The following is a 27,340-nucleotide window of genomic DNA, read 5'->3' as shown; positions in this document are numbered from 1 at the left end:
TTTCCTTGAAATGATTTTCTATTTTAAAAACTTTAATTTTAAGATCATCATCCTGTGTAACTCTATTATTTTTACGTATTATAAATTCTTAAATTAAACATAGAATAATTTATCTCGTAATTATGTGTTTATCATTTGATATTTGATTCTTGAGAAACAAATTCATTATCACAAGTGGAATATATAGTAATAACCAATGTAAGATAATATCTTGAAACTTTATCACATTTTAATTTAGTTTTCCTTGTCACGACTATCAAGACTACCATTGTTGATGCACAATTGCAAGTTAATAAATAAATAAACAAGAGTTGTGATACAACTGGAGTCCCACCTAATGTAAAAATGAGTTAAGATTGAAATGAAATATACATTGATGACTTTGATTAAATAAATTTGCAATAAATTAGTATTGTGAATTTTATAAATAATAATGATAATAAATAATATTTAAAATATTATTTTATTACAAGTTAATAAATTATATATATATATATATATATTATAGATAATTATTGTATATAAACTAAAGTTTAGATATATTATTAATAAATATTTTGTAAAGAAATAAAATGTTGATTTTGTCAAAAATAATTTTAATGTGATATATATATATATATATATATATATATATAAACTTTTATAAAAAAGTAAATTTTTTACATCAAGAGTTATGTGAGAATATGTAAAGTTTAGATATATTATCAATAAATATTTTGTAAAGAAATAAAATATTGATTTTGTAAAATGTAATTTTATTGTAATTTATAATATTTAATCATGTAAATATAATTATATGTTGAATTATATAAATATTAATATCAACTTTTATAAAAAGTAAAATTTTGACATCAACTTATACTTTTACTTGAGAGTTATGAGAGAATATTTAAAGTGTAATATTAGAATATTTTAAAAAATTTAGAAGAAAAATGAAAAAAATCACTAGCAAAAATATGATAAACCAATCATAAATAAGAAATAGTTTTTCAAAAATAAAAATAAAAATAAGATAATTGTAAAATATTATAAATATAATATAATTTTTTTACAAGGTGGTCAAACTAATTGTAGAAAATGAGATGAAAACATAAGTCTCCGCCTATATAGACTATAGATGGGACTAATATATAAAAACAAATTATTGCCTCACAACCTTTAGTCCATATACAAATCATCACCTCCTAACCTTAAGTCTAGATTATATTTGGTGTTGGTGTTATGGGCCTCCTCTAGTAGGAAAGGGAGCCTCCAAAATAGGCGTATGCTGCTTAGAGTGGCAAACACGCACACTGTATTCTTTAGTAAAAGGCGAAAGTATAGTTCGCTTTCTCTTCACCATGCGACTCCGTGAACAGTGAAGCATATGAATGCTACTTTTTACACCATCTCTACTCGGTTGGATTAATAACTACAATAACTACAAATTTCAAGAAGAGGATCGTAGTCTGTTGGAAATAAAAATTTACACCATCTCTGTTCGGCTGGATCTTCTTAGGAATGTGGGATTAATACCTACAAATTTCAAGAAGAGGATCTAGGATGTTGGAAATAATAACTTCCAACAATGCGGGGATAGCTCAGTTGGGAGAGCGTCAGACTGAAGATCTGAAGGTCACATGTTTGATCCACGTTCACCACACATAATGCAATGTCGTCCAATTATGCTTTGTTCTGATTTCTACACCAAAAATAAATTGGTATTGTTTTTCCATATGACAGAGTGGCTTTTCAATGCGTTCTTTTTTCAGACGAAATTACAACAATATTATTTTGTGAATTAATTCTTTGACGCGCCTATTTGCTAAAAATGCTTTTTTTTTTCGCGTGGTCTCTATACGGCAATTTGCCCAACTCCACTTTGGGCTGATGTTTCCACCAAACAAATCAGAGGATTATTTTATGTTATCGACCAATTCAAAATGCCCTGATTATTCTCTTTAAGACTTGCAAGAAGCTTTGTCCACGAGAAGGCTACCTAATTGTTGGTTTCTACTGGTAGTAGCATGTAAAATGGTATAATTGCCCTTGTTATGTTGCGTCTTGATAAGCTTAGCAATCTTGAATTCCATTGATATTTAATAAAAGGTAGTCTCACTTCTTCTATGATCTAACACACTTCTGAGGGGTCCAATGCCTGTTAGGGTTTTGGGATTCATAGTACCTATTTGCCTTTGAGATATAAAGAATATAAGTAAAATATTGTGTTCATATTGTCTACCGGAGCCCTATAGATTTTGTATTTTAATATGCACCCTAGATCCTCTACAAAAGAGAATTTTTTTAATTTTGATATAAATCATATGGGTTGTTGTAATAGATGAGACATGTTGTTGCAATAAAACATATTTCTAGCAATATTACATAAAGATTGAGTTAGGAAAATATTCAAGAGATATAGAAGAGAGTTGCATACGTTGTTTTTTCACAATGTGAGTTGTTCTAGGTGAGCTTCTATTGTTATTCTAATAATTGTATATGGATTGTTTTGCATTTTGAAGTATTTGTTGTTGGCAAATGTCAAGAGAATGTAGAGGTCATTTAACGACTTGACTCTAGATATCATTGTGAATGTTAGGCCCTACTATTCTACCCTACCAACATTGGTGGTTCTTATATACAACATTAGGCCTTGGAGTTTGTGAAATGCCTATAGCTCATGCTCATGCCACTATGGGACTTAGGAGCAACTACCATTGGGTAAATCAGGACATAATTGAGAAGGGAGACACGAGACACTCATCTTGGGTTCTTAGGGAAGGCTCAATGGAACAAGAGGAAAACAACACAAGGAGAGAGTGCTTATAATCATCACATGATATAATGTGGAGAATCATTTTTTTATGTGCTTTAAACAAATGAATTGAATAACAAATCAAAATCTTCAATGTAATAATAAAGACATAATATTTTAATTTCATAAAATGTTTTATATTTTATGTTTTTGACAAAAGAGTTAGATAGAATATTAAAAACTTTGATTATTCAATGTAATAATAAAGACAATATTTAATTCTAACAACATGATACTTTAATATTTACGTAAATTTAATTATAGTAACTTATATTCTTTGTAAATTTTGACTTAGGTTACCAACTTTTGTAATATTTATGATAAATTTAAAATTCAACTAAAACAATCAATGAAATAAAAAAAAATGAATAATAATAATATATCATTCTTTAAATAATTATGAGATAAACCTAAACTACAACAAAGCATAATATTAATTTGACTATGTGTATACTAGAAGTCCATTTAGTGGTCCAATATATGGAAAAGTAATTTGTAGCATAAGGCACAATCAATGATTCAACAAAATTAAGATTGGTGGAAAAAATGTCCTATTACACCTATGAACAATGACCTAAAAATACCCAAGGTAAATTCTCAGAATTGTGAACTTCAATAGCCTCGAAGTACTTTAAATAGTAGCTAAGATTTAATATAAAAAACAATGAAAGTTATAAATAAACTCCTATAATTGAAATAACCATGTCAATGCCTTTCCTTTTAAACAATAGTAGATAAAACACAATTGGCACCAAAAGAAAATAGAGATAAGAATACAGGAGACAACCTTACTTTGTACACCTACAATTTCTAACTCATACGTCAAAATTTGTCAATTTTTTGGTGAACCTCCATAGGTCAGTGAAGAGCTTAAAGTTAACCTTTCGACTTTTTTGCATTTATAGAGCTCTTTGCAGAATTCGTCAAGTGTGAGTTAGTCTAAAAGCACCATTTTAAAATGTTCACTGAGGACCTGTTATGATCACCCCCCAATAGTCCCTCACCAAAAAAATAGTAATTTTTCTACAAATGAATCAATCAACAACCAAGAAAATAAAACAAATGATCAACTATTAGTACATGTGTGATCAACTATTACTACATGTGCTATCATTTTTTGGGGCTTGCTTTTTATAAGTGGTAATTGGGGGAAATCTATAATGGTAGATGTAGCAGTCATTGGAGCATGTGCGACTACTGGGTAGTGTCCCCTAGTTATACAATTGCTTAAAAAGATTCAAATAGTTAGTAAAAATTAACTATTGAATCATTTGGTAAAATACAAATTTATATGAATATAAAAATACATTGATTATACTTGGTAGGGATATACATGTACTATCAAAAAAATTATATTCATTTACTCTAGAATGGTTAGCATGACATTTTGACGTCATGTATGGTGCAACTTATATGCATCTTTTTGCAATGAAAATATAATGAACTTAGATTACTAACATTGCATACGGGTGCATATAAGTTGCCCTATACCCACTAGCTGACATTTCTATTTGTACTTTTTTGAACTAAAAAATGAGTTTAAGTTGATTGTCCACTCCCTCCCCTTTTCATTATTCATGACCAAAAAAACTTTTTAAAAGAAGAAAATGAAATTGTTGTAAATAAAAGAAATTAACACAATCAAGTCATAAGCTTAAATTCAATCTTACTTATTTAGATTCACAAATAACCAAATTGTTAATTTTTAACTTGGAGAATGTCTAAAAGCTTTGTGAAGATATTTATGTCAATTAATGCAACAACGTAGATAAACAACTTACCAATTTGAGAGGAAACAATTACATCACAAGAAAATAAAAGCAATAGTGAAAAAAAAAAACATTTTAATGGAATACAGTGCATACCCATAACTATACACACATCTTTTAGTGATATAGCCATAACCTTACCCATTTATTAGTTTGGCCTGGAATTAGAGTAAAAGGGTTGATTGTAACCAATGATTAAAATATTTTTTGATAGTACAAAGGTCCCTTTTTGTTACAAGCATGAAGTATGCAAGCAAAAGTTGTGGAATTTGGCTTTACCCTACCAATTGTATTCCCTTCGTATTTTTTGATGCTTTCCAATAACTCCATCATGATATTACATTTCTTTGAGGTATTAGGAAAGGAAAGGGGCTTTTATAGTCCACTACACCAGCCATATTTTTTGGGTTGACATATGGTGACAGTTATATGAGACTACCTCGTGCTCCTTTTCGAGAGGTACCTAACTACACTACAAATGAGGCCTACATACCCTACCCACCAATAGGATTTGAACTTGTGACCTCTCTTTCAAGAGTACAAGTTATCCCCCACTAGGCCAACTCAGGCTACATCATTATATCAAACAAGTCATGTACATTATCCATGCTTCCATAGTTTCCATAAATGCCTACCACAACTATTGCAACTATGAAATTTAACAAAATTTATCATTTTTTTACTTAGATAATATGCATGTCCTCTCTGTCATCAATGAACACTGGAAGTTCAAAGAAATCCATGTTTAGAATTTCATTTAACTTTATTTCAGACAAGTAAGAACCGACTCCTTCAGGGCTATAATTGACTCATCAACTACCTGTCTCTAAAAAAATATTATCTTAGATGACGAGAAATTGTTTAGTTAAGCTCTAGGGATGGTAGCTTTATATGGTCAACCCTACACTCTACGTTTTTAATGGGGTAGTTTTAGATTATGTTAGTCTAATAATTATGTTAATTTTTTCTTAACTCCTATGACAAGTCAAACTTATAATAAATATATAATTTAATTTACATATAAAATTATAACTAATAGAGAAATACTAAGCCATTTCATAACACTTGTTACAAATAACAACATATATATATATATATGTATGTATGTATGTATGTATGTATGTATGTATGTATGTATGTATGATTTTCATTTCCTTTCTAAAAACTTAACATATTTACAATTCAAAATATATTTTAAAATTATAAAATTTCATTGAAATGAATTACATATACTAAATGAAAATTAGTACATATATATTACATTATAAAATTAGTACATATATAGTACATCCCTACTAAATACCTCGGTGCATCTACATTACATTTTGCTTTTGATTAAGCCGAGAGGCTTTCTATAGTGGAAGCATTCATCAATGTAAACATTTGCCTATTTTAATAAAATTTGATGTTTGTTTGAATGTTTATGATGTGTTGAGTTGGTAGAATGGTGAGCTGGCAGATTGACAACAATTACGGATACGATGGAGAGGCGGTGGATTAGTTACATACTATCATTTATTGCATGTTTCTTTTTCTTTCTTGACCAAACAAATTCTTTTGTATTCTAATCATTGATTCCTGATATCGAAGCTATTGCATAAGTTGATTTTGCTTGAGTTTGCTTGCTGTATGGTTTTTCTCCCAAAGAAACTCTGAATAAATATTTATCTTCAATTATTTTTTCTATGCTACACTTAATTGGAAGAGTGTGAAGATGCATTGAATTTCCTTGGTTTGTCCTTTGCATGTATCTTTTATTTTCATAAGATGGTGAATCTCATCCTTGAGATGCAGGTTTCTCAGATTTTCAAGTGAGTGAGGAATAGATCTATAACAAAACACAAACGAGGTATGTTTCAATTATGAAGGTTGATATGCTGAAATTGACACTCATTGCCATAAGAGTTCATAATTCAGAGGTGTCACAAGCCTGATAATTATGATTATGGAGTGCTTTTTCTCAGTTAGATGGCAAGACAATTATCACTTAGTATATCTTAATATGGAAATGTTGCAAATTTTATAATGATCTATGGTAGGAAATTGGTTGCATTTGGCTAATTTACTCCTTGAATTTTAAATAGAGGCTTCCTTGGCATTTGATGGGATTCCAATGGCAAAGGCTTGTGTATCTACAAGGGAGATCAAAGTCGCCCAAGGAATTGACAAGTTACAACCCTCTATAAATCTTGAAGAAATTGCTAACCTAAAGTTATTATAAATTGTAGGAATCCAAAATGTTACAAGGAACATGTATTCAAATTTGAATCTAAAACAAAAAGCTCATCAATGCAAAAAGATACTCCAATCTTTGAGATCAAGTGAAAAACAAAATCATCAGATAGCTTGAATTTTCATCTACATTTGTTTGAGAAAGCTCATTTATAGAGCCAAAAGAGATTTTTATCCACACCTCTTCATCTACGAGCATTTTGTAATATTGAGGCTAAGTTATCTCTAATTTTTTCATTTGCAATTAAATTTTGTGGGTGTGTATTTGTGATTTGTGCAAGAAGGCCTTCAATTTAGGACTTGCAGTTTTTTGCATTGGCAAATCATTCTTACATTCCAATTTGGTTTGAAAGAGAGATAATCTTGTAATTTCAAGGTAACCTTTTCTTTTTCTGAAGCATTATACTTAGCACAATTATTTTTGAATTAGAATGTTTCTTTAATTAGATATTAAAAAAGGAAATTTTGTCTTTTCTCTTATTATTATTAATTCATTAAATTAATGTGCTTCCAACTACAATTAATGTACAACTGGTAACAAAAATAAAAATCACCTCATATATGACAAGAGCATGATAACAAATCATCCTATTATTTCTTTAAAAACAATGAATTAGTTATTATTTTAAAGAATTTTTTATGTAACTATCATAAGTGGCATAAGGGTAGAAGGGTATGTGGAGGTACAAATCAGAGCAGGTGAGAGAGTCGTAATAGAATCAAATTTAATTTAGAAACTTACTTATAAGAATCATAAAATTTGACTTTCAATACTAAATACAATGCATTATTTTCATTTTTTAGTTGATTTTTGAAAAAATATAATACAAACATATCTCAACAATCCAATAAAACATTCAATTTAGAAAGAAAAATTAAGATTTTTTAAATTATAAAATAAAAATTGTTTGAAAATTAGAAAGTACATGAAGAAACTAAATAAAAGAATAAATTGCAATAATTTTACAACTTGATTTTTAAGAAAAATAAAGGAAAAAAATCCAAAGAGAAGAAATTGGCCATTGGCAAACAACTCTTTTATATGTTTTTTTCCCCATTGTTTCATATCAAAAGATATTTTTATCTGTAAGAATAATCTCATTTTTTGTGATCAATAAATATTAAAATATTTGATTTAGGGCTAAAAAATTCACCTTCATTGTAATTTTTTTTTGAATGTTTAGTAGTTTCTAACCTATTAACTAACACATATTTTTATTACAATATTATATATATTATAATTTTATTTTTTATAGACCATGTATATCTTAAACTATAAGTCAACCCTAATACTAATATTAATATCACCTAATTAATAAAAAAAATTAAATTGGATATCTTGATTATGAATTTTATATTTATTATACAAAATTTTAATTAAAATTTTAGATATTTATCAAACATCCAACTCAGGGTCAATTAACCATAGATATCTTTAACTATAGGCATCTAAACTATTAGAATTAGAATTTATAAGAGTTTTTTTTAATAGAAGCTGACATGATTATAATGATTACATTCTAAACTAAACCAAGCATTGTTAGATAATTGTCAAGAATTTTCAAATGTTCAATTTTGATAATAATTTGTAAAATATTTTTTTGTGGAATAGTTTCTAAGTTATAAATTATAAAAAATTATATTATTTTATTTTAGAAATCTTTGCATACAAGATCTTTTAGTATGTTGAAGTGGACATAATTTATTTATTAGTTTAAGTTAATCATAGACACCACTTAATTGGTAATATAATCAATTAATTTTTAAACTTTAAGATTTAGTTTTCTATAAATATTTAATTATTTTAAAAAATTGGAAAAAAGAGTTAGATATTACATAAAAAATTATAACTAAGGTTGAAATTTATAAATTTGGACAAACCTTAGAATGTAGTCAAACTTGCAAAGATAAACTTAAACGAAGTTCTAGAAGTAAAGTTAAATTTTGAATGTTAAGGGAATGCTTTGAAATAAAATTTGAGTTTACAAATAAAATTAAGTTTTATAAATAAATTCAAAGCATATACATGTAATCAATTTTGAAAATGACCCTGTGACATGTGAGAGGGAGTGAGACAAGGGAAAAATGGTGACACATGAAGTAGACACTATGAGAGAGGGCGAGAGATAAATATATAGGAGACAAAAAAGTAGGTAGTAATAAATGTAGAAAACATTAGAGGGGGAGAGGGAAGTGTGAGAAACATGAGGTAGACATAGAGAGAAAAATTGAGAGATAAAGTGATATGAGGGAAGAGACATGCATGAGAGAAAGTGAGATAAGAGGATATAAGGCAGGAGACATGCATTTGAGAGAGAAATAATGAGTGATAAGGAGATGTGTGTGTGTGCACGCGCGTGCGTGAGAGAGAGAGAGAGAGGGCATCTATGAGAAAGAGTAGGAGAAAGGTAAGAGGTGGTGGGAAATAGGAGAAGGAGAGAGAGAGAGAGATTTCAATTCTAAATTTAATTTTAATTACTTAAAGAATATTTTAATTTTATTAATTATTATACATGTGGTAATACATTCTTTATTTTCAAAGAGAATCTATTGGATTAAATATATTTTTGAAGTGAATATATAAAATATCATATTTTTAATAACTATAATTTACTCTTGTAGAATAACAATAATAGTGTCTTTCATTCTGCATCGTGACTACTACTAGCTTTGTCTATTTTCATAATCTGACTAAGCGCATTAGAAGGATATGTCTCAGCTTATTTTATATATATAAAATATATATAAGCTAGTAGATATGTACAATCAAAATTCAAAATGTGGCAAAACCTAAACGGGAAAAACAAGCAAACTGCAATCATTAAAAACACTCAAAAATTAAAATTATTCTGACGTTTCGGAGCGACTGTGTCATCGTCACTGCAGCAATACAAAGTTTTTGAGCAGTAGTAAGCGAGTAAGGCATTCTGTAACAACCGTAAATTTTTTATTTCTAATCTTGGCATCAACTCGAACGGTAGCTGTTTTACGATTTAGTAGTGTGACCTGCATCTCTCTCTCTCTCTCTCTATATGTTTCTGTACGCCTTAGTGTAGGAAATGATCTGTAGCAATAGGAATATATTCACATTCATTTGAACTTTAGGTTGCAAAGAGTTAAAAAAAACGATTCTTAATTGTTTGATATGCAAAGTAACGTGAATCATTTAATCCGTGCATCAATTATACTAGTTCGACAGATATGCCCTTGGATGTGCAACTGTAACTTTCATTCAGTACCATCTATATGAAACGCAGTTTCTTGGTTTATCTGCAATTAATTGAATTTTTGAGTTGTAAGTATAAAATTTAAAAAAGAAGAAGAGTAAGTTCGTGGCACGAATATGCTCTCTAATTCAAAAAGGCAAATACTGATGGTGGTTGCAGAAAACTATAATGGTGGAGCCGGAACAAAAGAGTGAACCAGTACTGCCATGGATGCGACAGCCGGTGGAGGTTGATTTATGTGAAGAATCACCAATAGAGCTAGTCCCTTGCCTGGACCCTCGGTATGATCATGTTTTCAATTATTTGAGTTTCACGTCCTTACCTTTGGTAATACTAATTTTTTGTGCACTTCAATATAATATTGAATGGCGTGTTGCTATCTCATTGGAAGGATATATTGATGATTGGTTATTACCAAAAATCATGTTTCCATTTATTTTGAGAATTGAATATATTAAACTGTAATTTTTTTTTTTTTAACATAATCATTCAGTGTTAGTGTCTGGGTACCCCAACCATGCAAGCGCACTCTCAAAATATCAAGAATATTTTTTTTAATAAAAATATTTGGCGAGAGATTTTTTGTTTAATATTTCTTCTAAGATTAAATCTGTGTCGATAAGCATGACAATTCGTCTTTTTGTAATTCAACTAGGTGAGTTCTTCACACAAATTGAAGTTATGAATAACTTTATTAGGACTGGAGTTTTCAAGTACTGATTGATTCAGTTAGTACTCATCGCCCACTATTTTAGCTTTGTTTCTGAGTGAAGCAAGCTATCCATTTCTATGCCCATGATTTTGCTTAGAAATGGATAGTGCCAACTAAACCAGAAGCCTTTGATGCTTTTGAAACGTGCATAGCTGTTTTAAAGGAGGATTAAATGGAGACCTTGTTGACACCTGACCAGAGATCATCTTATTGGCCACATTTGTATTTCATTTGATCTCATCTCATATGTCCATGTAATTTGTCCCTAGCCTTATGTTTTAGCTCCATGTCTATTGCCTTGGTCAAGCAATTCTGTGGTGCAGGGCCAAACTCCGCCTGCTATGAATTCACAAAAAATCACTGAAAAATGACACTAATTGCACCAAAATGAAAAATTTGCAGAACACAAAATTTACAAATGGCCTTTTTTGGCCTCTCTAAAACTCACTAGCAAACAGCTCTCTCTCCGTTCTCTTAACCACAACGGTGACCCTTATTCTCTTCTTTGTTTGTGATCATTCTATTCTACTCAGCCCTTCATGTTTGAACAGCTGCTTCTCTCGTCAGGCCTACACAGCAGCTTCAACATTCACCCCCTTTCTGAATACCTCCACTGCCTACTGCACAGTGTCTTTCTCGAATCTCCTCCATGCTCTCACATCGCTTCCTCTCCCTTATTCCCTAAAACTCGTATGCAGGGGAAGCCTTATTTATTTTAACTGCCCCCTTTTCCATGTGCTAATCCTCACACCTTAGCACTCATTGCAGCTCTATTTCTTTTCCTTGTCCATTGTGATTTATTTCCTAGCTGCCTGACCACCACATTCTTTCCTCCTGTTCCTAATGAATAATGCCTTCAGCGTTTCTGGATTTCCTTTCTTGGCCTTTTCCCACTGATGAATGTCAATGGCCCTCGGGATGCTCGAAAAAAGTTGTGAGATTTAGCATTGGACATGCCATTTCTATTTGCTTGGACATGGCTAAAGCCTATTCAACAAATCCATCATGTCCATTTCCTGAAATTGTAACGTTCCTCTGCAGAATTCTGTATAACATCTTATGTACCCTGTTACATATTTCATAGCTTCTGCCAGTTATCAAATGATTGAGGCCAATTATGAAAAACACACAGGGTGCACCAACCTTGGGAGGGAAGAATGGTGCAAATCCATCACTAGCTTGCTTGGGCTTTTGATAAAGACAAGCCTTTAGATGCATTTCATTGGATACACCATTAGCAGTAAGATGACCAAGAGATTTAACAATCTTATTTAGTCTTTGGTGATAATCAAGCATCTGCTTCCACATTGCCATGAACCTTACTCCAAGACTCCCATGTTGGCTCATGCAGGAAGATGCACAGTACATACTCCTTGCACAATAATGAAATCACAGTTGTTGAATGATCAAAGTGCTGAGAAAGAACCTGAGCTGAAGCCAGCAATATGGACAGATATCAAAGTCATTATCCAAAACTGAAGTAAATGCAGTAAAACAAACAATTGTTTTTTTGGTTGATGCTAATTGCTTCAGACCTGAGATGTTCCTGCATCATTTTGCCAAGAATGATTCAATTATATCTGGAGTACTCAGCGGAAAGAAATTTATTAACAAAACCATTTTGTCACTATAATTAATTTTCATATTTGGTAAAGTGTCCTTGGTCTAATTCTTGGATTGCATTCATGTGGGTTGGTTCTTAGTTTGTTTGAAATTAAGGAATTTTTTCATAGTTTGTGTTTTTATGTTTTGTTTCATTGTTGAGTGGTTACCAGCAGTTGCATGCCACTTAAGTGACTAGCTTTTTTTTAATATGGTGATTGGGTAGGGGTTAGCATGGATCTACAGCTTGACTTAGTGGGTTTAGTGCCTGTCTCCTAATCTGCAGCAATGTCCATATTATTGGTATAGCAACATCTTGTGTCGAATCTCTTTTAACAAATAGCGACATATGGTTTTAATTGAGTCAATGGTGCAACAAGTCCAAGCCCATTGGGAGGTATACTTGGTAGAGTGAAGTGGATCCTTTTCTCGAAGGTAGAGGTTTGTGGCTAAATGGTAGTGTTTCATTGGTTCTATAGACCTATGGGTTAAATCATTTGCACTTTGATGATCTAGGGATATGTGAAAAGATTTGATTATTTGGATGAGTTGTTTTGAATTGGATGATCTTTGAAGCTTAGAATAAAGATTGAAGTCATTTAGAAGCGGGATCCAACAGATGTGATGAAGATACAATTTGAATTTGACTAACTTTTGTGGATCAGCATATGGTTTCATTCAATGCATGGATGATCTATAGATCTTGTAATTGTTGATCTCAAAGGTAAGATGATCACAACTATTGATCTGTACAAATGCTTAAGTGGACTTCAAAAGCATGAAGTGTATGATCAATGAGCGTAGTGTGTCCATGTGTTGTCCTCAATTTTGACATCACAAAATTGAGGCAAACCTACAGATTTTTCTAATGGATTCGTAGACCCATCCTCTTTGTTTTACACATTGATGAGGCATCATGAAAACAATTCATTATCTCCGAATTCTTCTTTGTGTAGTCTTGTCTATGTGTTCTTTTGAAGGTTTTCTGTCGAGATTATCCCCAATTGTTTGTAGGGAGGAGTTTTCCTTCTCCAATTGCAGACACTCAATTTTTGGTTAACTTTCTCGTCTTTTCTTTATTTTTCTTTGTGTTGTAAATAGTTTTTGCTTTTGTTTTTTCCTTAGGTGAACAACCCTTGGAATTCCGCTCGATTCGAGCTAACCTAGGTCCAAAACGGAGTTGTCTAGCTCAAGTTATAAGGGAAAAAGTAAGGTTTTTTCAAGACAACTGCATGTTTTTATTAAAAACCTCATAAAAGTGGACAATTTATATTGACAATTGCATGATGAAAGTTATATTTGATATTTAAAGTGGGTTTTGCGGTCCATTTTAAAATTTCAAGTCATTTTGAGATGATTTGACCATAGTTTTTTGTGTTTTATGAAAATAGCTTATTTTAAGGTTATTTTTCAAGTTACTTTATTAAAACTATACTTAAATATTAAATATAATTGCACGAGACAACTTAAGTGTATAAGTGGGATTTTTATTTCATATTGCATATATCCATATGCAAAATACTACATGAAAATCCACTTTCAATAACTTCGAAGTCCCAACATCATTAAAAATGTGCTTTTTAAATGCAGTTAACTGCATATGTAATTGTGTTTAAAGTTCATTTTTAATAATTAAATGCACATGTGTTTTTAATTCACCATTTAAAGTGGGTTTTTGAAACTCATTTACATGTAAATGTAAATCAAGATGAGTTCTTTATTCATTTTAAACCAAAGTGGTGATTTTGTACTCAAATACATATGTTTTTAATTAAAAAAATATGCTTTCCTTTAATTCTAAGTCATAACTGGCGATTTATTGAGCCAAGTGCACATGTTTTATAAAACATGTAAATGCTATTAAAATGTGCGTTTGGACTTGTAAATTCCACTTGGAGCAAAAGTGGAGATTTTATATCATGTTGCCTATATTTCTTAATATGCATATGCTTCCTAAAAATGCGTTTTCATTAGCAATTGAAAAGGTCAACTAAGAGTGGCGATTTTTGGTGGATATGCATGTATTTTATAACATGCGTTTGCTCCCAAAAGTTGTGTTTTCCTCTATTGAAGGCTAAGTGACAATTTTTTGAGGAGAAGCTTATTGTTTAATACATGCTTTTCATTCAAGAAATTCCGTTTTTCACTTGCAACATGGATTTGGAGGACTTTTGTGCATCTTTTTCACATGAAAACGTTCCCCAAAAGTGTGTCCATGTATTAGCAACACATTGCCACATGTAATCCTTCAAAAAAGACATTTTTTTGACCAAAATACAAGGCGTTTTTGGGTTTTTTTCTCAAGTGGCGATTTTGGGAGTGATTGCATGTCACATGCTACATGCATTTGGTCAAAAACAGCTCGTCTAGGGCACTTTTTTGCCAAAAATGACTCATTTGTGAGTTTTTTCTACATTCAAATTTTTCCAAAGAACTTTCTAAGGTAAGGGTTTTTATTTCCAGCTTGTTCGTCATCATTTCCAAGCTTAAAATGATTCCCTAGATGCTGTTTTTGAATGCATTCGCACATGGCTTTGATTTGGTCAAAGTTTGTTCCATTTTTTGGGCATTGTATCTCTCCAACTATCTTCACATGTCCAAATTCGAATCTTGACTATCCTCAATGTTTGAAATTTTAAATCTATATAAGTCTTGTGATATTGGACAAATCTAAAATCCTGAATCTCTTAGATTTATTTCAGATTTGCTCAAGTTTTGGATAAATACTTGTTTTTCTCATTCTTGGTGGAGTTGAGGTAAATTTCCTTGGTTATTTTCCTTAATTTGTATATATTTGCTTTGTTTGTTCTTCCAAGTCTTTGTCATTTCCATTTTCAGATTTGCATGTTTTTGTGCATATGAAGTTGTTCTTCCTATCTTCCGCTCTTCTTCTCCAAAGTTGCATATGCAAGGTCTCATCTTACTTGCATATGTAGTTGGGTGTAAGATCCCGTTCTTAAGAGAAAGATGAGTTCATTTTTCCCTCACATATGAATGCAAGTTAAAACCCCACCATTACGCATTCCGTGTAAACTCCATATGGCTGCCCTATGGTTGAAGAAGAATTTCCCACATGCTTGCCGGATACATAGTATGATTTACTCCTATTTAAGCATGTTGTGTTTTCATGTCATTAGATTTCATTCCTCACTTGCATATTTTAAAGTTCACTGTTCGCATATGCAATCCACTCCAAAAAAACTTGTTTTTGGTTATTTTAGCTATTTTTGAGCCATTCTGAGCTTGACCCATTTGTTCATTCGCTGTCCTTAATCATTTCATCCATTCTCCCTAGCCATACCTTGCCTAAAATCCACGTATTTACATCAAAAGCTTTCGTTGGACTCCTCACATGACGATGTTCATACACTATGGAACTTTCATGTGACAGTTACATAGGCACACCATTAATGTCAAGAGAAGTTACACCAACAAATGGGAAAGAGACGGTTGCTGGATTGAATGACATTCTCAAGTCACTCAATCATCAAATCGAGTTGCTAGATAGAGATCTTGGTGGTTGGAACTATTTGGATGTCTTGTGTGAGTACAAAGTCATCACGTCTGTTGAAATGTACCATGATTACGCACATGTGATGACCAACAAAGAGAAAGTTTTGCAAGGACTCGTAAAAGATGCAAAGGTAGCAGTAGCTAGCATAACTAGCCAAGAAAGCATGATCAGAGAAGCATTCAGAGGGCTATCAAACGAAATCATCACTAAAGATAACGAAATCAAGAATCAAGAAGATGTTCTTATAGAATTTACAGAGGCCATCTGCTTATAGCTTGACGTAGATGACTTCAACATCAGTGTACTGGATACATTTGCAAGTTGGAAGTATTCATTGAAGAATTTGCAAAATCAAATGGAGATTTTTAACAAAGAGATATCTGGAGCAGCAAACATATTCAGGAAGGTTACAATGTTCTCGCAACATACCAATAAACTAGATGCTGTAGTTGTATGTGAGTCCTTGCAGAAGTTTGGAGAGCCGATTGATACCATGTGAATACCTCAAATTAGATTTTTATATGCTTTAAGTAGAATAGCAGTAGGGCAGTTTCATGTAAAGAGCATCTATGTTGTAAGTATAGGATAACATGTACGTGTACAACCAACGCATGTAGTTAAGTTGCAATCGCATTAGGCATGTAATTTTGAATAAAGTCAAAGTAGTTTGTTAGAGATAAGCCAAGGTGGTTGTGAATTTCCCCTTTCTTCTCCACCTTTCTCTCTCCTATTTTCCTATATAAAGGAGGGAGCTCATTGTAAATAGTCATCTTTTGGCAAGGCATGAAAATTCTATCAATTTGTATTGTGCAGTCTAAGACTTTGTGCTTGGATGTAAATCAGATTACTTTCAATATAAGAGGAAACTTGCTTTCAAACTTTGTGTTGATTCAAGTTGTTATGTGACAACATTCTCTGGATATTGATTGTGAGTTTTGGAGCTTTGCTCTAGAGGGATTTGAATTTAGTCGTGCAGACATTGAGCTGCCTATTGCATTAAAAGCCAATTTGAACTTTTGAAGACTTTGTGCTGCAGAAGAACAAATTGTAAGAGATAGCAGTGACTGTAATCACTTAGAGTTGAAGACTTCAGGCTTCAATTGTAAGTGTTATTGAATTTGAGGGTATTCAGTAAGAAACTTTGTGCCTTACTGGTTATTCTGCTTGAATCTTCATTCGAGACAAGTGTGTGAGACTTTGGTTTCTTGTTTTTGTTTCAAAAATTATAAAAGTAAAGTGCTGTATCGGTGTTGTTCTTACGTCCATTCCAGGGGCATTGGTATTATCGTAGCAATAAGACACTTTTTGTTAAGTTGGAAAGTTAGAGTTGTATGCAAATCATTCCTAAAAAAAGAGGAATTGATCAAGAGAACCATCCTTTTTGTAAGTTCAGTTAAGTTCCTATTGAAGCCACCTATGGTAAGAAGGGAGCCTCCCCTATTGCTGAGAGGAGAGAGAAATCTCTTGAAATGTTGCCTAAAGTTACAATTTTATAAGTTGTAGTCAGTGATGTACAATTTTTTTAGCCAACACAATGTGTCTCAATCTTGTTGCAAATTGTAGATCTCTAAACTAACGGGTCACAAATCCTAGGTATCAATAGATAATTTCAACACATAGGTCTTGAAGATGACAATCTTGGCCATTGATTTTGATCAAAGTTTAATAAAGGTCTATTAAGCAATCAAGGGAATGTGTAAAGGAAACATGACATATCATGATTTTTTCTTATTGGTTGAAGAGTGATTTACATGAAACTTTTGCACAAGTTTATTGTTATGAGTTTGAATAAGATAATACCATGTGGAGTCTAGTGGTAAAATGATGGCAGTCTCATTCTATCTATTTAATATTTTTCCCTTTTAGGTTCACCATACTTTTCAAAGACTATTAAGACTGCAGATCACTTAATCATTTGTCGCGATTTCAATGTCATGCCTGTAAAATAGAGTACTATTGAGAGTGTATAACAAAGTAATTGGAAAATATTTGCTTGTTATTAACAGTGATCGAGAGATCAATTGTAAAGAATAGAAACATTTTATTCTAAATAAGAGAAAACTAACAGTTATCTATAGCTAACTAAAGAATAGAAACATTCTATTTTAGAAACAAAAAATTAAATATTAGAAACATTCTAATATTTATAGAAGATTACAATATATAATCATTAGATACTAAACAGAGATAATAGAAACTATCTATTATCGTAATACCCTCCCTTAATATCTATCTAGAGCACGAAACTGTCAAAAAGCGTAAAAGGCAAATTCTGTCTGCTTAGAGTGCTCCACATTGTTCGTTGTGAGCTGCGAACCAGATTGCTTAGATAGGGCAGCTAAGTGCTTTCAACATTCAACCTTCATGTGCCCAAACTTGTGGCAATAGTTGTATTGAACGTTTTTCTTGCAGGAGCCTTTTGAATCTGGAGTAGAGGATGTCTGCTGAGTAGACTACTAATGGTACATTGGATAATACTCCAAAACTTTGCAGATGAGCATAATGCTCCAAAACAAACCGCAAAAAGCCATGATTTTTAAGAGAAAATAATAAAAACTGAACATAGTTTTTGGAGTGAAAAATCAATCAAAACCCAACATGATTTTTGAGGTGAAAAATCAATCAAAAGCCTACATGATTTCTGAGGTGAAAAATCAATCAAAACTTGACAATACAAAGCTTTATTTTTTAGGAAAAACGATAAAACCCAATAGATATTTTTTGAGAAAAAAATTACAAACCCACAAAGGAATCCCACACAACTTTGTGAATTACAGATCATAAATTTTTAAGGGAAAATTTATAGAAACCCATAAGAAATTTACCTTAAAAATTTATGGAAACCCATAAGAAATTTATTTTTTTAGGGAAAAAAATATGAAAACCCATTAGAAATTTTATGAGGAATTTTTTATGAAAACCCACTAGAGTTTTTAAGGGAGGCAAAACATGAGACTTTGCATGGTAAAGCAACACATGCAAACAACATGCAAGTAAATGCAACAAACATGCAAGTACATGCAACTCTAAAAAAGTAGAGACCTAGAAAATTTGAAGGGTGACCCAAAAGAGAGCTCCGAAAACCTAGAAAGAACATGTCAGTTTCTGGATTGGATGGCTCAAAAATTGAGGCACTCAGAAAAATTTGACGACAACCCATTTGAGCTCTCGAAAAACCCACCAAGAATGAGGAATCAGAAAATTTTTCCGAACCCGAAAATAAGGTTTTGAACAAAAATGGCCCTGCTGCAAAAAAAACCCACAAAAAATGGCAGAAATGTGCAGAAAAAATAGACAGATTTGGACAGAAATGGGTTGCAGAACCGAACCAAAAGTCGTCGGATTCATATCTCTCAGATCGAAAAGCCTACTTGGATTATAGAGAGAGCTGGAAGCAAATATGCATGCACATAATTTCGAAATAAAAGGCAGATAATTTCAACCAAGAAATTATAATTATTTTTGAAAAAATTAGAGTATTGGCTTTGTTACCATATTACAAAGTAATTGTAAAATATTTGTTTCTTATTAATAGTGATGAAGAGATCAATTTATACAAGAGATCTGAACGATGTTTTCTTAAGAAACAATCGTAAAGATTAGAAACATTCTATTCTAGCTAAGAGAAAACTAACAATTATCTACAACTAACTAAAGAATATAAATATTCTATTCTAGAAATAGAAAACTAAATATTAGAAACATTCTAATATTTAGAGAAGATTACAATAGATGATCATTAGATACTAAACTGATAAAGGGCCACACCACCCTTACCCACTCACAATCAAGAAAGCAACAATATGGAGACCAAGAGAAATAAAAAAAAATGCTCCACAAGCAATTTTATTATACTTGAAAATCCTTACAACACCCACAAGATGATATGATAGATATGACTTCTTCAAAAATAAGTTTACAAATTCTTCAACATAAGAGAAATCTCAAATAAGAGCACACCAAGAGCTTCATCAAGAATTTCTACTTCAAGAGCTACACCTTTAGAGCTTTCACACCTTGAAGTCTTCACACCTTCTAGCTTCTACTTCTCAAACCTGATTAGAAATGCTCATATGCCTTGCTTAAATAGACACTTACCACCCAATGAATGACTTATCCACAACCTTCTAGAATTCCACCTACACAATATCCACAATCTTCTAAAACTTCCATAACCTTCTAGAATTACAACTAAGCACCACCATGTGGCCTAATTAGAAAATTACATTTCCTTTATGGATCACAACAAATATTAAATGCAAGATTTAAGAAACTTTCCACAAGCTTCTAAGATGCCACCTACACACCTCGATTAATGTAATGACAACTATTTTTCTTATTTTTCTATTTATGCCACCTATGCACCTCGAAAATAAAAATCCTCTTTTCCTTTCTTTTCTCTTTTTTATTTTTTATTATTTCCCCTCTAATTTTCGTCACTTTCTCTCTCCTCCACAATTTTTTTTTAATTTTATTTTAAATTTTAAATTTTACATTCAATATGTCTCCCCTTTATTTTGGATGCAAGATGCTCCTGCATCATAAACAAAGATAATAGAAACTCTCTATTATCATAATAGAGTGGGGGTGGCAAGGTGAATCAATAGTAACTAAATCTTAAAAGTTTATTGCAATCCAATTAAATCTTTTGATCAATTGCTTTTAAACTGAATACTGAACTAAAAGCACCAAACTGAAAATTGAAAAGAAACACCGCACAAAGATATGATGTGGAAAGTTGGAAACCAAGGATGAGAAAAACCATGGTGAGAATGGCAGGTAGGATCTACTTTCCTAATCTACCCTCACAAAGAAGCAACGTCTTTTAGGACACCAACCGAAGGAATAAACATCTCTGTCTGTACCATCTGATTACAATTCAAAGAACTCAATCACCTCTGAGCACCAACTCAACAACACACAAAAATAATGTCTTAACACCTTTTCTAAGCAACATGCATCTTTTGAGAATCTGATGCAAAAGTGAAGTCTGATTAAATAGAAGAGTAAAATAATGAGAATCAAATATTTTTTTCAATCTGTTAAGCCTCTGCACTGAGTCAAATATTACAGCGCTTTTCTAAAGATCTGCACTATGTCAAATTGATATCAAATCAAACATTTTAGATTTACAAGACCTTTATTTCTCTGTAAGTCTGAAAGTCATATTTATCACTGTTTTGTTGCACTTAATAAACAAGGCTTTTAAAATGCTGTTATATTCCAAGAAAACACTGGTGTCTATGTTGCAGCAGTCTAAATGTATGATACTGAACATTAAACACAATGTACTTTATACCTGAAAACATTAAACACTGTGACTCATCTTCAGAACAGTAAACTCTTTCTTTTCCACTTCACAGCAGCGACCTCCTTGTTTCCACACTTTCTAAGCATGCATTATATTAATCAAAATGTACACACAACACTTTGTACTTCTTTTCATGCAACATACTGTAATGTTCCCGTTATAAAATAAATAATAATTTAATCTTTGTAACGGTAAAATTGATTTATTTTATCTCGGACCCATTTTTATTTTTGTTTTTGTAGTTTGTGTCGCCGTCGGCTATCTTTGTACATCCTTGGAAAGGTTTTCCCGATGGGTATTTAAGCACGGCTTGTAAGAAGTTTGGAGTCATGATTTTGATTATATCTCTCTGCACTGCAGATTCTTGGAGTTCGGAATTGTTCGCCATTTCGGAAGTGAAAGATCTTCCCTATTTGGCCTGTGCCGTTTCGGTGGGATTCAACCCTCACCCTATTCCGTCTGTATACTTCTCGGTTCAAATCTGGCAAATCGAAGCTCTATCATTTGCAAATTGATTCTCATGTGATTGAATGAATAAGGTATTTCACCAAAACGTTTTGTGTTTTCCTTGCACTTCACTTTCCATTCTATTGTTTGTAAATTCCGTCTTCATTCCATATTCACTCTGCCTGTGCAACTTACATTAACCGTACTACTCTCCTTGTTCCACCGTACAGTCTTCTTGTACGGCTTCCCATTTTCATTACTCCCACTACACCTCTGTACCTTCAGTGCTTATCTATTTTCCCCACCGTACATCCTGCTGTATGGCATATTGCGTCTACATTCTGTACACTACCCTCACCTCCCTTCCACGTCACCGTATTGCCCTTTCTACTCCTCGTATGACATAGCAGACACCATCCTTCCATTAATGTACGACCACTGTTCATTATCCTTCCATAGTAGCCATCGTACGACCATCTTACATAACCGTACGACTTCATATGGTAATTGTACGGCCATATTTCCACACCGTACGACTCATTTCTCTGAAGTACGACCTACCCCCAATCACCGTGCAGTCTGCATAATCCTTGTCTTGGCGTACAGACACTTATAAGGTAGAATATTGTAGGATTCCAACCGTATAGCTTCTTGTTCATACTTCCCACCACCGTACATCCTCTGCAAACCCAGTATCATCACCGTACGGCTACTCCAGTCAACACCTCCTCATAGTACGAACTTCATTCAAAGGCATAGTTATAGTCATTCATTGTAACATTAGTTTGCTAGTTAATCCATTGCACGTCAGGAACATTACAGTGGTATCAGAGTTGTTCGATCTTGCTAGCTTGTGGACGGTGAATGAGAGTTTATAGCCAGAAGAGGAGAAGGACACATTCCGTTGATCAAATGGCTAACGAATGGGAACTGACGGGCGCTGAACTTGTGGCACTTCTGAGGGAATTTGCGCAGAATCAGGTATAGGTCACTGATACATAGCGACTTATGGAAGAAACTCTTAATAAGTTGGCGGAGAACAAAATATCTGGGGAACAAAATGGTCACAGCGCGGACTCAGTATCGGGTAAAGCACACCCTCAGCCAGCACGCTCTTGACCTTCCATGCCGACCTTCCCACCACGAATAGAAGCACATCACGGAGAGAGATTACCAACTTTCGAAGAGATAAAAGAGGACTGGAGGAATGCGAACCTTGAAGAAGACATTTCCTACAAAGATTACACAAATCTGAGAATGAGATACTCAGGAGGCAAAAATAGAGGAGGATGCTTTAACGATGATCTCAAGAGAAAATTGAGTAAGGTGAATTTGTCTCCATTTGACGGATTGGGTTCCATTTCAGCACAAGCGTGGGTGATGAAAGCCGATACCTACTTCCAGCTGAATCCTATGCTAGAAGAAGCTATCAAATTTGCCGCGTTGCACTTGGAGGGAGTTGCGCACAAATGGTGGCACCACGACACCATCACATTAGGGCATGATCAAATAAAGACCTATGCAGAATTTACGGAGAAATTAATAGAACGATTTGATGGGAAAGACCTTGAGCTCAATTTCAAAGAGCTGGCGCAACTGAGGCAAATTGGATCGGTGGATCAGTTCGTTGCGAAATTTCAGTGTCTTTTTGTGTTGGTCACGAACATCTCTGAAAGAAGGCGGGTTGTGCTCTTTATGGACGGACTGGCAGAACCACTGAAGGGTTGGGTGAAGGGATTCAATCTGTCTACCTTGTCGGAAGCAATCAGTAAGGCATGAAGTATGGCATTGTCGTTGACATCAACCTCATCCTCTCGAAGTCACTCACATTCGAAACCGCCGACGCTTTCGAGGGACAAACCTCTGCCCAAGAAGCCGTCATTGGATGAAGCTACCCGATAGGAACTTCGAAGGAAGAAATTGTGTTTCAATTGCAATGGCCCTTGGGAGCCTGGCCACTGATGCCTCAGGAAGGGAAAGATCCATTACATCGAGGTGGTGTTCGATGACGAGGACGAACACGAACAAGAAGAAATGTTGGTTGAAGATGACCAACCTAGTACTGACACCAACATGGCTAGTCTAAACCGTACGGAGAGGATTGCCACCTTGGTATAGCGCAAAGGATCCATTGCATTGGTTGTCAGTCCGAGGTGCACAGTTTTCCGTGTGTGGGGTACCCTTCAAGGACAAAGGGTTACAGTGATGTTGGATAACGGAGCTACTTTGAATTTCATAAATTCATCCTTGGTAAAGCGAATAAGTCTCCCTACGGAAGCACATGTAGGCTTTCAGGTCAAGGTTGCCGGAGGGACCTTCTTGCCTTGCACGCACCTTGTTCCTTAGCTGAGCATCACAATGGCGAATCACACGGTGACGGAGGACTTTTTCATAGTGGACCTCGCTGACATGGAAGTCATTTTTGGCATACAGTGGATGGAGACCCTTGATGAGTACACTCAGAGTTTCAAACAGATGGACTTCACTTTTGTGGTTGACGGAAAGAAGGTTGTCCTCCGAGGGATGGCAAATGAAGGGCCAAAGGAAGTTTTTGCGCATCAGACGAAGGCAATCTTGCGGCACGATGATGTTGTGTGGACTGCGCATTGTTTTATCTCGGCGGAACCTATAAAGGGGCACCGAACACCTCCACAGGATGATGAACTCCAGGATATCTTAAGTAGGCATGAAAAAGTTTTCATGGATATTCCTCCTGGCATACCACCTCACCGGGGGCTTGAACACACAATCGAGTTGGAATCAGGGGCAAAACCAGTCATAACCACATTGTACCGCCACCCCAAGAAATTCAAGGATGAGATCGAATAGACGATTTAGGAATTGCTTGAGAAAGGATGGATCCGTCCCAGTTCTAGCCTGTTTGCGTCATCCGTGGTGTTGGTCAAAAAAGAGGACGAAACGATGTGCATGTGTGTGGACTATCGCGCGCTGAACAAAAGAACAATAAAGAACAGGTATCCCATCCCACGGATAGATGAGCTGTTGGATGAACTACATGGCGCGGTCTATTTTTCAAAAATAGATCTTTGCTTCGGATACCATCAGATTCGAATGAGGGAAAAAGATGTGGAGAAAACGACTTTTTGTTGCCACTATGGACACTATGAGTTCCTGGTCATGCCGTTTGGATTGACCAATGCATTTGCTACTTTTCAATCATGCATGAACCGCATCTTCAACGAACAGTTGCATAAGTATCTATTAGTATTCTTTGATTATCTTATTTATAGCAGGACATGGGAGGAGCACCTGAAGCATCTGAATGAAGTTCTGAGTATCATGGAGGAACAATCCCTGTTCGCCAACTAGTCCAAATGTGAGTTTGGTATGATAGAGATATTGTACTTGGGGCATGTTGTCAGTAAATATGGGGTTCAAGTGCATCAGGAGAAGGTTCAGGCTATCCTCGACTAGCCTCCCCCAAAATCACTCACGGATCTGCGAGGATTCTTTGGATTGTGCAGTTACTACAGGTGATTTGTCAAAGGATTTTCTCAGCTCAGTGCACCTTTAACGGATCTGACGAAGAAGGGGGCTTTCCAGTGGAATGAAGAAGCACAACTCACCTTTGATAAGCTAAAAGAAGCCATGAGCACTTGCCCAGTTCTTGCACTGCCTAACTTCACCCGACCGTTCATTTTGGAATGCGACGCGTCTGGGGAGGGCATTGGAGCGGTTCTGATGCAGGATAGACACCCCATCGCCTATGAGAGCAGGAAGCTTACACTAGCAAAATGCTTGTATTCCATTTACGACAAAGAAATGTTGGCCGTCGTACATGCACTAACCAAGTTTCGGCAGTATTTGGTAGGTACCAACTTTTTCGTCCGTACGGATCACAATAGTCTAAAATATTTTCTGGAGCAGCAGGACTTGAACGAATGACAACAAAAATAGGTAAGCAAAGTTCAGTCTTTTGATTTCAACATTGAATATGTAAAAGGGAAGAACAATGTTATTGCAAATGCTTTATCCAAAAAACCCACCATCTGCTCGCTAGACCAGAGCTCAGCTGACTGGAAGGCGCAACTGTTAGTAGAATATTCCAAGAGTACATTTCCTGTGAAATAATGGATGGCCACACCCACGATGATCGGTACAGAGTGGTGGATGATATCATCAACTATAAAGATCGGATATACCTGGTGCCCGAATCCAAACTGAAACGGAAGATTCTGAAGGAAGTACACAACTCACCTCTGGCTGGACATCCCAGCTTCCATAAAACTTACAGAAGCATTCGGGAGAGATTTTCATGGAAGGGATTGAAAAGGGACGTGTTGTAGCATGTAAGAGAATGTACGGTTTGCCAATAGAACAAGTCCAAACACACTCTTCCTGCCGAGCTGCTACAACCTTTGCCTATTCCTGAACATAAGTGGGAAAGTATATTCATGGACTTCATAACAGGTTTTCCCAAGGTGAACGGAAAGGACTGCATCTTCATGGTGGTTGACAGATTGACAAAGTATGCTCACTTCTTTGCCATCCCCTTGGACCTTCAGGCTGCACAAGTCATCGATCTATTTTTTAGAGAAGTCTTTCGCCTGCACAGATTACCTTGATACATTGTCAGTGATCGGGATCGACGATTCGTCAGTATTTTCTAGACAGAATTGTTTCAGATGGCAGGGACAAAATTATCACCAAGCATGAGTTACCACCCGCAGATAGACAGTCAAACTGAGATTATGAACAAATGGCTCGAAGGCTACCTTCGAAAGTACGTCTCGGCACAACGATGAGTGTGGCTAAAATGGATCCATCTCGGGGAGTATTGCTCCAATACCACGTATCACATGTCTATCAAGATGGCGCCATTCAAAGCTCTGTACGGGCACGGACGTCTCTCCTTCATCGACACAGTTCTGGTTGACAGTTGCGCTCCAAGGGCGAAGGATTGGCTTCAGGAGGGATAGGACTACTGAGGAGCTTGAAAGAGAACCTGCAGCAAGCACAAAATCGACAGAAGGTGTACGTCGATAGACACCGGATATAGAGGAGTTTCGAAGTGGGGGATCTGGTCTATCTCCGGCTTCAACCATACCGATAGTCTTAGTTAAAAGGAACATGTAAGGAGAAATTGAAGCCACGCTTTTATGGTCCCTATCGCGTGATCTGTCGCATTGGTGAGGTAGCGTACAAACTGGAACTTCCGGAGGGTAGCTGCATTCACAATGTCTTCCATGTTTCATGTCTGAAGAAGGCTATAGGGCAAAATGTCACAGTCGCTATCGACCTTTCGCCACTCAATGAGGAAGGGAAGCTCATTTTGGAACCTGCCGAGATTCTCGAAGTGCGTGAAAAAGCCCTATGGAACCGCATTGTGAAGGAATACTTGGTACGCTGGCGACACCTATCGTTGGACGATGCAATGTGGGAAGGCGAGCACATCCTCCAGCACCCAGCATTGCACTTGCTTGAGGACAAGCAAATTTTGGGACGGGAGGACTGTAATGTTCCCATTATAAAATAAATAATAATTTAATCTTTGTAACGGGCCGATTGATTTATTTTATCTTGGACCCATTTTTATTTTTGTTTTTGTAGTTTGTGTCGCCATCGGCTATCTTTGGACACCCTCAGAAAGGTTTTCCCGATAGGTATTTAAGCACGGCTTGTAGGAAGTCTGGAGTCATGCTTTTGATTATATCTCTCTGTATTGCGGATTCTTGTTGGAGTTTGGAATTGTTCGCCATTTCGGAAGTGAA

The 27,340-nt window shown here is 34.5% G+C and overlaps 1 protein-coding gene and 2 non-coding genes across 9 annotated transcripts in view; 2 read left to right on the top strand and 1 right to left on the bottom strand.

The window, feature by feature from the left end:
- Positions 1 to 1,225: 1,225 nt before the first annotated feature.
- Positions 1,226 to 1,348, bottom strand: LOC149534644 (U5 spliceosomal RNA). Its single transcript, XR_016358211.1, has one exon. It is a non-coding gene; the product is annotated as a U5 spliceosomal RNA (small nuclear RNA).
- A 221-nt stretch (positions 1,349 to 1,569) lies between these two features.
- TRNAF-GAA (transfer RNA phenylalanine (anticodon GAA)) lies at positions 1,570 to 1,642 on the top strand. Its single transcript has one exon. It is a non-coding gene; the product is annotated as a tRNA-Phe (tRNA).
- A 7,935-nt stretch (positions 1,643 to 9,577) lies between these two features.
- Positions 9,578 to 27,340, top strand: part of RH1 (RNA helicase 1) — a 124,027-nt gene continuing 106,264 nt past the window's right edge. The window contains exons 1-2 of one of the 7 annotated variants that reach the window (XM_089804752.1): positions 9,578 to 9,712; positions 10,182 to 10,303. In XM_089804752.1, coding sequence (XP_089660878.1) covers positions 10,191 to 10,303 — 113 coding nt within the window. In that variant the 5' untranslated portion in view covers positions 9,578 to 9,712; positions 10,182 to 10,190. Of the gene's footprint in view, positions 9,795 to 9,952; positions 10,091 to 10,181; positions 10,304 to 27,340 lie in introns of those variants that run through there. The other 6 variants (XM_089804758.1, XM_089804754.1, XM_089804755.1 and 3 more) reach the window with 6 other exon arrangements.

Source organism: Cupressus sempervirens, chromosome 10 (assembly GCF_028749045.1).
Source record: "Cupressus sempervirens isolate cs-2001-9-10 chromosome 10, ASM2874904v1, whole genome shotgun sequence".
Classification (NCBI taxonomy): Eukaryota; Viridiplantae; Streptophyta; class Pinopsida; order Cupressales; family Cupressaceae; genus Cupressus; species Cupressus sempervirens.
The sequence above is the reverse complement of the archived record's forward strand: the minus strand, read 5'-3'. Positions and strand labels throughout refer to the sequence as shown.